At 38.5% G+C, this 14,588-nt stretch overlaps 1 protein-coding gene across 1 annotated transcript in view; it reads right to left on the bottom strand.

The window, feature by feature from the left end:
• The window catches only part of vipr2 (vasoactive intestinal peptide receptor 2), a 74,024-nt gene extending 61,619 nt beyond the window's left edge, over nt 1-12,405 (bottom strand). Inside the window, exon 1 of the mRNA XM_031754411.2 lies at nt 12,167-12,405. Coding sequence (XP_031610271.2) covers nt 12,167-12,217 — 51 coding nt within the window. The 5' untranslated portion in view covers nt 12,218-12,405. The remainder of the gene's footprint in view (nt 1-12,166) is intronic.
• Nucleotides 12,406-14,588: the final 2,183 nt, after the last annotated feature.

Here is a 14,588-nt window from a genome sequence, read left to right as displayed (position 1 = left end):
TATTAATAATTTCCCCTCTCTATAGCGAGCTATGAATACGAAATTAAGCAATCAAGCTGTGATTGAAGTGCAAAGATTCGGCTTCAATTCAAGGGTCTGCCAAAATCGGCGCAGTGACAGTTATGAATTATAGCCTTTTAAAAGTGATGCAACTTTCACTGGGTCCAAAGTGAAACACAAGGAAGGATTTTGAAATCTTTTTTGTCATCAGTGACTGAACTTTATAAACCATGGATGTCATGGTTTATAGATGGAAGTCTATAAACCATGGAAGTCTCAGTTTTGATGCAAACCTTTGGTCTTTTTGGTCTTAAAAAAAGCTCTTAAGTTGCTTCCAGTTATGTTTTGGGTCATTGTCTTTCTGTTTCTTTACTTGGTTTCTTTACTTGAAAGTGCCGTCGCATCAATTTTTAAACAATCGAGTGAATCTGAGCACAAAGTATGACTCCTTCCACTCAAGAATTCATCCTGCTATCAGCAGTCACATCGTCCAACACCAGTGATCCAGCAATCGTTGATCCGGCCTCTCTTTTTACCTCTCTGTTTGCTCTTTTCATTTTCTTTTCAGCCTAATGAATGCCTCCTTCACTTTATATGATGCCTATTTACACCGCATATTGACAGGCACCGTGAAACGCTAACAAATTCACATTCAAACTTGGATCTTTTTTTCCACAACTTGTCATAAAATAATGAGAAAAGAGGCCACACCTAGCCATGAAACTGACATTTACTTCAATTAGCCCTCTTTTGCTGTGCTCGCTCCTCCTGTGTGAGTGTATCAACAGCACGCTCAGGCTCTATGGGTAAAGGCTTCCTTACTTCGTGTCTTGTTCCTATCATTTCCATGCGCCTCTCCTCCTGTGCCCTAGATTCCTCTCATATGTCACCCAGCCAGCCAGAAAGCCAGACCTCCTGAAAATCTCTTCACTGGAAACTAACCTGCCTGCCTCAGACTTTTCCACAGTAAGACCCTGTTGCCCGTCGTCTGATTTGCTAATAAAATACCTGAACTGATTCCTAGAAATCCATCTTCTGCATCGTTGAGTTCACAGCGACTTTCCCCATTTGTGAAATTACCTGCTCTGTGTCACCAGATCAAAAAAAGCTTCAATATGTGGAACCACAAATACCTGAAAACACTCTTCCTTTTAACACATCTCTTTGTATCTTCTGTCTCCAAACTTTAAATGTTACAATTTCATTTAAATGTCACACCACACTTTCGCTTTGTGACACCTTAAAAAATATTTTCTTGTTTATCTCAACAACCGTGGAACACATAAAAGAGGTTTATGATCCCAAAGGTGGAACACAATTCTGCTATTTCTCTACTGAAGAGAAAACAGAGTCAAACGCTGACAACAGGATCCGCTATCGCTGCACAGCCTGGCAGTAAAATGTCAATACATTTCCATATGAGAAAGAGCAGCTGCAGCTTTCTGTTTTCACTGCTACATGATCGGATCATGAGTCACTAGTGAGTCATCCAGTTTGCCTCTCTGAAAAGACCACCAAGCACCTCAATTATCACCTAAGCACCAATAATTAAGGCGCAGCTTTCAGCATCCGCTTAGTGGACTCTTTTGTGCACTGCTCTGAGGTTTAGATGCTATCTAGGTTTTCATTTCTTAGAGACAAAGCACTTAACTACATTTTAATAAGGTACCAGTGATAAGGAGACACAGTTACACTTTTATAAAAGAATATATTTGCTAAATAATTTAGCACTCTAGGTGAAAGAGGTTCACAGTGATTCAGTGACATCACTACTGGTACAGCTGATGTCACTTCCTCTTAATGGTGATAGTTTTTTCATAATGCATGCTCCCAAACTAATCTCACACTTTTTCTTTACTTATTCTGCAACATTTTCTCAATTTTTCAGCATGTCTGCTGTTTCATGAGTAGAGAATGACTCCTGGTGGTAGAAGCCACCACTAAAATCACCCGTGGATCATCTCAAGCTCACCTTCATCAATCCATCCATCCATTCTCTTCCACTTAACCAATTCGGGGTTAAGGGGAGAGGTGGAGCCTATCCCAGCTGCCATAGGGCAAGAGACAGGGTACACCCTGGACAGGTCACCAGTCTGTCACAAGGCTAGCAGAGAGAAAGACAGCCATCCACAGCTGCATCACCAGTTAACCTAACCCCACTAACTTTGGACCTTCTTGCTGTGAGGCAACGGTGCTAACCACTGTTCAGCTCACCTCTGATGTCCTAAAAGGAAATTCCCATCAACCAATTCCCAAACTCCATTAAATAGATGTATAAAAGAAGTATGATGATAATGTAACTTGAGGTGAATGATTGTTATCGCTGTCTCCTATAACAATCAGCTTCAAAAGCAGGTGCTCCACATGTTTGCACAAACAAGCTTCTGCTCTGATTCAATTCAATTTTATTCATACAGCAGTACACAGTCGACTCAAGGCGCTTTATATTGTCAGGTAGACCCTACAATAATACATACAGAGAAAAACCCAACAATCATATGACCCGCTATGAGCAAGCACTTTGGTGACAGTGGGAAGGAAAAACTCCCTTTTAACAGGAAGAAACCTTCAGCAGAACCAACCTCAGGGAGGGGCGGGGCCATCTGCCGCGACTCATTGGGGTGAGGGTTCTCTGATGAACTGCAACCTTTAAACTCACAGTAACAGAAAGTTCTTGGGTTTGAAGAAGGACCCATTCTTATTATTTATGTCTACTAATCCTAATGTTGCTGTTTTATACAGTACTGTATATCACTTAGTGTGCCGTACTGATAGATGAGTCATTTAAAGGCTGTTGAGTGCCAAAAATTGCATTTTAATTGTTTTCAAGTTGGCTGCTTTGTAAAACACAAGTAGGAAACATGTTACACCCACAAAGTCTGAATTAACAATTCTGTAGCAGTTTGTATTTTTAGATATGTTCAGTGAGATGTTATGGTGATGAAACTTCAAAGCAATACTTGAATCTTGTGGGGGGTGTTTGGGGAGAAAAAAAAAAGGCTCAGAGCAGTTTTTCTGCCTCCTCTTAAAGAGCTTTTTTTTTTTTGCTGTTGTTGTTGTGTTTGTACTTTTTCAGGGGAGTGTGTAGGTTTCATTACTGCTACACTGGGAGTCAGGCTTTTATATACACCTTCTTTACTGATGCTTTCATTGCTGGCTGTTAAAAAGAGATGCTCGAATTCATGGATATTAAAGATCTCATTGGACCAATTATTTTATGACAGCACTGTGAGCACAGAATTGTGGGTGGGGTGTGGGTTTTGTGGATGCTGAAACTTGTTTATCCCCCTGGAGGTGGGCTCTCATTCGCCCTATGTCCTCGATGAGCCCTGCCAGCTCACTGTGTAGGTGCTCTGTATGATCGCATACAGCAGGTGCTTAGGACTGTCATTTGCCATTCACAATAAATAACACGCATTTTGTGAAGAACATGAGCGATTTGGCTGCTGTGCTTTTGAGGTCAATGCTCAAAAAAACAGCGTGAGCCTATTGGATTCTTTTGGATCACGTTCACATCTGTAGTGCGGTTCGTTTATACAAACTTTGAAGTACAAAATTAAACATATTTTATGATGTTTCAGTTTCTGCGCTCAAATGCCAGGAGTGCATTTGTCTGCTTGGTTTTATTAATTTTGGCTGGTTAAAATGCTGTAATTCAAGCCATGGTGCAGACTAAACAAGTGACCCAAGAGTACCAGGAAATGGGACTCTTGAATTTCTTCCATTTGCATGAGGCATAAATACTCATACATTCACATTTGTTCACATGTATTAGCCTGTCTATGGTTGATTAGCCCGTAGACCCTGAAAGAGTTATCGCAAATCATTTGCTTTCGAAGGTCAACTGTAGTTAATGAAACTAAAGAGAAAACTATAAGGGACGAATAGACACCGAGGATAGAGGTAGAAGGGCAGTAAGTCTTGAAACACACTGTACCTCAGGATACTTGTACAGTATTGTGCTGATACTCACTGCCAACCGAGGGGGAAAACCTTTGCTCCAAAGAGTGGGATCTTTTGATCTCATGTGTATGTACATGAGAGTAAGCCCAGCTGTGTCGAAGGACAAAATGGGTTTTTTTGAGTTGGAGTTTCCCTAAAATTGACTAGAAGAAAACAGCCTGATTGATCGAGCCGAATGTCTCACACAACCTCTCCTTATCTATGCACAGCTTTACAACTCCCTTAACTCTTCATGGCATAGATTCAACAAGGTGTTGAAAAGTATCCTGAAAGATTTTGGTCCATATTGACAATAGCATCACAGTTTCTGCACATGCATGATGCTTATTTCCAGCTCCACCACCTCCCACAGGGGCTCTGTTAGAGTGAGATCCGGTGATTGTTGAGGACATTTGAGGACAATGAACTCATAACCATGTTCATAAAACCTGTTTGAGATGCAGTGCATTAGCAGCTGTCTGAAGATGAGTACACTCTCGTCATAAATGGATGGACGTGGTCACAACAATACTCAGTCAGATAGTGTTTAAACAATGATCTTGTCAAAATTAATGGAATTATGGACACAGAAAAGTCAGATTTTGATTCAGCATACAATACCATCAGGAAAGCCTTCATTTTTCAGCATGGCAATGATCCCAAACACACTGATAATACAGTAAAAGCATACCTGGATAGAAAAACACACAGTGGAACACTTTCAGTCGTGGATTATTCTCCCCAGAGTTGCAGACGCCTTTTTTGCTGCCTTGTCTAAACCATGTTGTTCACAGTACTAGTACTTTGTGTGTCCTGGAGAATTAGCAAAATGTACGTATAGCATCATATATAAAATACTGTATATATAAGTATAAACAGTATTGTATATGCTAGTGACTTAATGGATCATGGACTCACTATTCAGCCAGATTCAGGCTGTTATTGGGATTTCTTGTTCCTCTGATCTCTGTGTTAGTAGTGAGTGCAAATGTAGCTCTCCCGTAGAGTCACAAAAGTCACATTAGTAGGAAATGTGTCAGGTCCAAATAAAATGAAATTATTTTTAACTGTCAAATGTCAGTCTGTAAAATAATGAACCAGTTTTACCATAATTAGACAAACAATGTTAAAATTCAAATTATGACCTGAGAATTGAGTCTTGACTATAAATGCTTATTATTAATCACTCAGGATAAGCTCTTTTTGACAGTTGATCACTCAAATGAACACATTAGGTGCGATACAGTGCAGTATGAGGTCTGAGCGATGTCTGAATCTTAAGTACAGGCTGAGCTGATCTACAGAGCCTGTTCACTTGCTTTTAGTTTCTTTGTACTGAAGCTGGCAGTAAATCACTCACAGGGTGTCGTGAGGTTCCCCACCAATCTGGAGCTGAACAGCTAAAATTAATATTTGCAGCCCCCAATAAAGAAAAAGGAAAAAAAATATTTTAACACTTGCAGAAATAGTATTTCTGATATGTCCAAAAAATATGAAACTGTACTAATAATCTTTATTTTAATAAACTTCAGTCTGTCTCTCTCTTCTTTTTGTTGATGAAGTTGATTTAAACATATAATGTGAGGAATCTATTAATCTATGCTTTTTGTTTGGTTTGGGATTTACACCACAATGAAAATAATGTTACTTTGAACCAACTTTAAAAAATTACTGTAATTTGATAAATTTGTTAGTTTTACTCAGACTAAAATTCTGATTTGATTGAAACTCTAAATTGTTATTTAAAATAAGTCAAAAACATTTATTTTATTCAGAATTATTAATGTACATTGAAAAAAACTAAAAAGATAATTTTAAAAAAAATTCACTTTGATAAAACCAGATATTTTGAATGAGTTACAAATACATTTGTCCTTTAGACATGTCCTGATATAAAATGTTGCTCAACAAAGCTTCACAAAAATTTATTTTATTCCTTAAAATTCACCACAAACAAAAGCTATAGTTTTACAAACAAAGCCGATTTCTTTAAGGTGAAACCAGATTTTGTCACAATCAATTTGTGAGAAGTAAAGAAAAATTCTCCTTTGAAGGACCAAATTTATTATGGTGCATTTTTACAACATAAAGCACTGAACGCTGCTATTTACAACAGTTAACAGTATAACAATTGTTAAAGTTAAAGAAAAAAACAGACTAGACAAAATGAAGCAAAAAGATTCCCATTCCCAACCCCCACCAAACCCCTCTTTTTAAACTTCTTCAATACAGCATATTTTTGAACATCTCACATTTAAACATTAGACTGGTAATGTAACAGCTATTAACATTAACATTTCTAACACTACGCAAACATGGCTACCTAAATTAAATGAATATAATACAAATAAGCTATAAAAGATAAACTCTTTGGCTGATCCAGGGTCTGTGTCATTTTCTTTAGTTCGATCTCCACGAACAGCTTCTGCAGTTTATCAAAGGTGTATTTGAGCTCTCTAGGTTGAGAGTATAGATCCGTCCAGAACTTGTGTGCATTTTCACTGCTGAGCGAGGTAATGGTGGACACAGGAATCAGCGCCGAGCAACGCGAGTGGCATCGCACAGTCACGTGACATGATCGCCCTACATGCGGTCGTCCTCATTCTGGCCGATCTTGTGAGCGGCCCTTTGAAGCCAAACTTTAAGGAACGGGAGTTCTTGTACTTGAAATGGCTCAGGAGTGACGGCATGTAGAACAGTATTAGAGTTTCTCCATCAAGCAGTTCAAAGAAATCCTTGCCATATAATGCACAACCGATTACCTCTCTCATATTACCGTGCTAGAAATTATTGTTCATTGCTGGAATACAAGTGATGTGATGATGTATAGCGCCCCACAGCATGGCCTGGACAAAGCAACACAACAGGTGTCTGCTGCCTCCAGCTCCATCATGTGTTATCCCTCTCCATCACTGCTCAGCCTGGGACACTTTCAATACTGGCTGAAGAAACATTTAATCTTTCCCTTCCCCTCCAGACAGCACTATGTGCCATGTAATCTTGCTTCTTGGAAGCCGGACCAAATCTCTCATGTTCTGTTGCTACAACTCTGAGAAACATCCACTTAGGAGTACATGAATAAGCCCGCAGCTGGAAGTCCAACCTTTCAGCAAGCTATAAGACATAAACAACTTTTAGAAGTCTGTTTTCATCATACAGCTTTATTAGTTTGCCATTATCAAAAAGGAAAAAAATCCATTGTTTTCCAAACACAATTCTGTTTACCCCAAAGTCACAGAGAAAGACTTTAAATTAAACTGACTGATATTTGCAGCGTTTGTGAATGTCAGGGTGTTTAGAAGTCATCAGTGATTAGAAAATTAGAAAAAGAAAGCTTTTCTACTGACGTGCCGGTCAGAGGAGCACAGTGAATGATGTGACTGCGATCAGGGGAGATGTTTTTACATGACCTCGTAGATTCTTAAGCAATGTATTTTTTCCTGAACCACTTATTTATTTGATATTATTTATTTTATGCTAATATTGTGTTGTGGGATGCTGCCTGCACCTTACCACAAATTAAAGGTGTAATTTGGCATTGCTGACTTACCATACTGGCCATGGCTTATCTGTCACAGATAACGACCACATTTTTTTGGAGACCTACAAAGTCTGCTTTGGGATGCTGCAATGGCATAACATGCAGGTTTATCAGTTTTGCATCTTGTTTTGGACCACTGTGTTTTGTTTATGTTTTCTCCACTCATTATTCATTTCATTTTCACCCACTTTTTACCTTCACTCACCGGTTATGTTTAGGTAATGAAAGGTGCTTCTTAATGTTTACGCGCTGAAATGCGCTTTATTAGGTTTTTTTACTAAAAGCTACGTCATTAGGGTTAGGAAAAGATTGTGGACTGGATTAAAATACTTCAGTAACAGCATCCCTGCACAGAGATAACTGACAAACTTGGGAGTGACAGGCACGTCTTACAGCGCTAACCCAGTGTGTCATGTGCCACGACCAAAGGACACCTTGTGAGACACGCCGGCGGCTCGGAAAAAACTGCATTATTTGGTCAAAAGATTCTGTGAAAGCTGATTGAGGGAAAATCAGCTTCACATAAAACATCAGCGAGGGATTTCACATGCTCTACAGTTCCCCGTGTTCCTTAGTTTCTTAATTAGCTCTGAGAAATTATCCCAAAGAAAGAAGCTTGTGATATTTTTTTTATTTTCATCTTCAGCTTCCATCTTTACAAGCTAAACTGCTTCATTATGTTTCTGCTCCACACTTGCCAAACCCCATCTGTCACTCAAACAGTGTGGGCTTTGATCTCGTCTTCTACGGCTTTTCTCTGCAAAGTATGGGCGTATTAGAGCTGGATATATCCAGACATTACTTGCTCACCCAGCATAAAAAATTTTTCCCCGATGTTTTGTGTTTGCATGGTTTTTTTCTAATAATATAAAAGGAATGTCAACACAAATGAGATGAAGTTGGAAAATCTGCAGTGCAAAAGTCAGAAGTTTTCTAAATGAGTCCTCCTCTGCTACGAGGATGAACTCTCATCAGAGTATAACACGACTTTTTGCACCCCAGGGCAAATATCCCTGGTTGGATCCAGTCATGTAGCAGTCCAGACAGATGAGCTTAATATACCACTGTGGCCTTCACACCTGAGTCCCTGCTGTTCTCTCGTGCACTGAGGCTACTGAGAGACATGCACATTATGAGGAAATGTAGGAAATACTACCTCATCAACTCTTTATTATTCTCTTAAATTTCCCATCTGTCACGTTGGTGTATTGATTCTAAGTCGATGTCAGCTCTGGAGCTCTTCTTGTTTTTACTTTCTTTTCCCACTGATGGTCTCCGTGTTTATCTGCTCACAGTATATTATGTACAAACCTAACATCCATACGACAACATATTGAACTGATTTTTACTCAGAAGGAGAAAAGCATTCGTGAGATTGATGTCTGTAGCTTCAGTTACATTTAAACTCTTGTTAGGGCTACAACCAGGAATATTCCATTAGTGGCTCATATACTGATTAATCATTAATCCAATTATAATTTTCAATCCACTTTAGTTTACTGTATATAAAAAAAGAAGATAATCATCACTTTTAGAAGTGGAACTCGAAAAAATGTGGCATTAGGTGATACCAGACTGATTGGTTTTGACTGATTTTTTTTTTTCTCAGAGATATTTTTATTAGATTGAAGCAACAAAGAAAAAGAGATACACACAGAATTATTATACAACAAGCAAGCAGATTTCACAATGATTGTTTGAGCTGACATAATAGAATACAGATTAATGACACATCTTTTAATTGCTTTTATCAGTTTACCCCCTACCCATACCACACAGTAGCCCTAACCCTCAAGCCAGGCTGAGAAAAACAAAACAAAACAAGAAACACCCACAAATACAACAGGACAAAACAGAACAAAATAAAACAAACACACAAATAAATTGAAAAAAGAAAAGAAAATCTACATTATAAATATTGGGGGTGATTTACTGAGTAATCCTGGAAGTCGGGTTCGCAACCTGAAGGCTGAAAAAGTATTTCAGGAATTGCCCCCACACCTTGTAAAACTTACCACTGTTATTACTAATCGCATAACGGATCTTTTCAAGGCTCATATAGTACATAAGGTCCCTCAGCCATTGAGCATGGGTAGGCAAAGGAGCACCCCTCCATCGCACGTCTAGCCACAAAGGAGGCAAAAGAGAGCGTGCAACACTGTGACGAGGTCAGCCGTGCATCAGACTCCCCAGTGGTGCCAAAAAGCACAACTAATGGATTAGGATCCATACGGTATCCAAGAATTAGGGACAAGGTTTGAAATATGTCTGTCCAGAACATATGGATAAGGAGAAAAAAAATGTAATTAATAAATTATGAATCACTTCAAAAAATCTTTATTGCTCGCTTTTTTTAATCAAAGTGGATTAAATCGACTTTACATCACCACTTGTTTTTGCGAGATTAGCCTTATTTCCTGAGTGCTACCAAAACGACCTGCACCACATGCAGAGTTGTGGACAGTTATCCTGGCAACATCAAGGTCATTCTCCACAGCTGGAGACACTGGGTGAAAACAGAGTATTTTTAGTGTGAACATAATGTTCAAACTGTACATAAATGGAATGAAAAATGAAAATGTTTTCTCTAAAGTCCCGAAAGAAAGAGCACAATTTACTGGTTTGTTTAAGTAGACTTCATCTGATACTCGTTTGGCACACTAATGAAAGAGCATGAAAGTTGTGCATCCCCTCCATTTATGACTCAAGAATCAGTTTTATGTCAACAATTTATTCAGAATCAAATTACAGCTTCACAAATCCAAATCAGACTGAAATGAATCTGATCCAGTTAAACTCGGACAACATGTTTTATGATGCAGTAAATATCCTGGATCTCTAGTTCATGATGGCTAAAGCAGGACTTTTTTGTCTATTTAAGGGAAGGAAAATGCAAAATTGCACTGATGCAAAAAAAATCCTGTTTCAATAAGCAAAAACAACAGACTTGCTCAAAACCCACCAAATACATTACATGCATTGCTGCATTTTCAGCTGTCACGTATAACAGCACTCACCCACAGTAATGTATAAATATAAGGTTTGCATATTTAGAGAAAAGCCATACTGATTTAGACCAAGCTCCATTGACCCTGTTTGGACTCATTATTGTGAGGACACAAGAATAAAAAAACTAAATTCACGTTAAAAGCCATCAGAGGTTGAAGCCAAAACCCAGCGAGAGGAGCTGTTGTGCATTTGGAGTGGCAGCATTTGTCTGTCAGATGATTAAACTGTGGCATTTGTTTTGTGTGATGTGAACATTTTTACAGCTCCATCTGCTTTTAGTCAAAGGAGGAGGGGGCTGCTGGGAAGAGCGCGAGAGCGCACTTCCACTGTTTATCCTGCGGGGTGGATCCACACAGAAGGGCAGATAATGTATGAGGGGCAAATAAAAGTGGGATAATATCTGGAGGATTCCTCAGAAAGAACAACATGAAGTGAGAACTTATGTCTACAAAATATCTTCATTAATGAAACTCTACAAAACAGCTTCAACATATATGAGGTTTAAAGCTACAATTAATGATTATTCTAATTATTCAATGTGCCAATTAAAGCATGATTAATCATTTTTTTTCATTTTAATAAATTCATCAATTTATTAATAATTCCCCAGATTCCTGATCAGATTTTTTGCCAAAAGATATTTGATTTTTCTGCCACAAGCAAAAATCTTCACCTTTAATTGTTTCAGCATCACATTAACTACCGATTATAAGAAACCAGCACACTTCTATTTAAAAACAAAAATCACTTCATGAAATCTGTCACAAACCCTGCAAATACTCGCATTACCTGCTATCATCATCAGAAATGTTGTTTAATGGTTAATCTATGAAAATCTACCAACTCAGTTCATTAGCCAATTCATTTATCATCATTTGAGCTTTAAGAAGCACCTTTTATTACCTCGGGTTAAACACAGTGACCTTACTGAGCATAAACTGGATTTAATGTGACATTATTCTGTATTCATTTGAGCTGAAACCACCTTATTTCAAAGAAACTGTTTTGTCTAAAACTTGTGAAAATATAAATTCTTTGAAGGAAACTTAAAGGCATAAAAACTCCATAAAATTAAAAAATAAAAAGCTTAACACATTAAATGTCAAACAAGGTTGAAGAGAAGTCCATCATAAAACACTCACATTTCTTGTTTCGAGATCAAACAAGTATCAAATCGTACTACTGTAATGTCAATTTGGACTTCCTCCCCACTAATTGGTGCAGTTAGAGAAATAATTGATGAGTAATTACCCATCAGTGAACAAGTCAAAAGATAATTTCAACTGAAAATAATTCCTCAGCTCTTCTAGCGCTGGTGACCGTTTTCACACCTCTTCGTGACATTTGAATAGACCATACAATGAATGAAGCTGACACCGAGGATAATTAGTGGTAACTTTACAATCACGAATCACCACGCTCAGCAAAACAAAATGCCACGAAGAAGGATAACCTCTCATACAACTTTAAGAACATTGAATAATAACAATGTTATCAGCGAAATGTGACCGCAAACTTTTCCTCCACCAGAAGGCTAATCAGCATCAAAGAATGCAATAATGAAATATAAGCATCATATGTTAATGTTAGAATACTCAGTGTAATTTCTTATATTGCGGAAGTCTTCAGTATGTTTCTGAATCATATAAAAGCACTACAGAAAAAAAGACTCACCGTGAGCGGACAGGTTGACAGACACAAGGTGACAAAGAGTAAACTTTTCATGTTTACTCCTCAGCTGGAAGCCAGTGTGCTGTCCTAACACGAGAAATTTGGGTTAAAACACTTCATTTAAACTCCAGTTAAGAGTTTTCATCCGGGTAAAAAAACGAAAAAAACTCTAAACATTTTTTTTATTCCATGAACGATAGAGAGAGAAAAAGAGCCCAGTCTGTGATGTCCTCTACCCACGCTGCTCGCTTCCACTGAGCTGAATGTGCGGACAGATCATTTACCCGCAGCTGACTTCTGCTGTCAAGTTCACAATCACATGCAAGCACATTTCCGGTGTAGGCTTTCAAAATAAGAGAGAATAGTGTCACAATATTAGATTTTCACGGCAAAAGCTTTTATCATAATCAAAAAAATGTCACAATACACTTACATGCCACTTCATTATTTACACATTACTGTACTATAGCCCCTTTTGCTTTAATTCTTCTTGGTCCATATTGATAAGATCATATGACATCAGTGATGAGAATTTCCCGTTCCTCCACATCCCAAAGTCTCCCACATCCCAAGATAACCAAAACACAAATAAAGAGCTTGCTATAGGTTATGTTCTCATAAGCAACGGACTTTATGATGAAGCCATTAAACACTTTTCTCTCTGGTGACTGTGGAGGCCATTTGAGTCATGTTCAAGAAACCAGTTTGAGGCGGTTCCAGCTTTGTGACATGATGCCGTATGCTATTGCAGACAGCCATCAGAAGATGCGTACCCTCTGGTCATCAGCATTGGGGTTGTTACACAAAAGTTAAGTAAGTAATTTGTTACACTACTCATTACTCTGTAACAGGAGCTCAACTGTCACATATTTATAACTTCAGCCTTCAGTCTAACACACCAACATTAACCTATAGCAAAATAAAGACACACCAGATCGTTTTTTTAAGTGTTTACATTTGAACACAAAGTCGACTCATCAGCCCAGACAATGATTTATTTAGGCTTGTTCATGTTTGACAGAAGAGAACAAGTTTCAGCCTCAGCTGACTGTTGTGACAGGAGTGGCACCTGTGGTAGGCCCATCTGCTTCAAAGTCCAATGTCCAATGTGCTGTGCATCTTCTACACACCTTGGTTGTAACAAGCTGTTATTTGAGTTACTGCTGCCTTTCTATCAGCACTCTGGCTGTTCTTGCCTGACCTCTGGCATCAACAAGGCATTTTTGCACATAGAACAGGATATTTTCTCTTTTTGAGACTATTTTCTGTAAACCTTAGAGATGTTTCTGCCAGGAAGTCCAATCAGATTTCTAAAATACTCAGATCAGCCCCTCTGGTATCAGTCGCAATGCCACATCCAAAGTCACTTGAATTACCTTTTTTAACCATTGTGATGCCCACTTTGAACTTTAGCAGATCATCTTGAGTTGTTGCCATGTGTTTGTGTCATCAGATATTTGCTAACAAGGAGCTGAACAGGTATACCTAATGAAATGGCAGTGAGTTTATGGCATCTAAAAAGTCGCATTCAAATTTTATTCCATTTATGTTTGGTTTCTGTCTTTAATGAATTATACTCAAAATATAAGTGCAGAAAATAAAACACATAAATATAGCGTTCCCAAAGTGTACAATTACAGAGAGAATTACCCGTAACAGAGAATTCTAAGGAAAACAGTTGAACTCATAACAGAAGCTCCACAAAACGTAACATCTGCCATCAATACGATGTCGACTGGAACACATGGAGGAGGAGGCAGAGAGAGTTCGGGTACAAGGCCACCGGCTGGCAGCTAACTGTTCTGATATACTGTGATTTAATGTCCACTGACCATTAGCTTACATAACAGTTTCCTCGCTCTATTTTTCACATTCTCTGTCCAAAGGAGAACATGCATCTTGGTTTTCTGTCCCTTTGTGTTAGGCCTGTGATGGACTGGTGACCTGTCCAGGATGTACCCTGCCTCTCACTCTATGACAGCTGGAATAAGCAACAACTCCCCCCATGACCCTAAGTTTGATAAGAGCCTATTTTGCAGTGTTAAGAAAATAATTTCTGCCACTGCGTTATGTCCAGTATTATCATATTTATATTAATCATATGACGTCCATATTTCATTTTTAAATTGTGAGTACCAGAATATCATGAAACCCATAAAGTAATACAGAATTAATCACATTCATAAAAAGTATATAGCACTACCCTTCACTAACTCACTAACCCGTGATGAAGGGGCACAAGTACATTTTGTCACATGCTCAATCAAACACGGGGGCGGGGGGGTGTCATCAAGCACCTGGATAGTTTGCCAGCTCTGAACCTTGCTGAAAACACAGCACACCACTAAAGGATATCAGGTCCTCAGTCGTGTCACTCTCATGGAGTCAGCTTATGAGTGCTTGGTCAGAAACGTGCATGTTAGTA

The sequence above is a fragment of the Oreochromis aureus genome, linkage group 18, assembly GCF_013358895.1.
Source record: "Oreochromis aureus strain Israel breed Guangdong linkage group 18, ZZ_aureus, whole genome shotgun sequence".
Lineage (NCBI taxonomy): Eukaryota > Metazoa > Chordata > Actinopteri > Cichliformes > Cichlidae > Oreochromis > Oreochromis aureus.
This window is presented reverse-complemented; position numbering and strand designations above follow the sequence as displayed.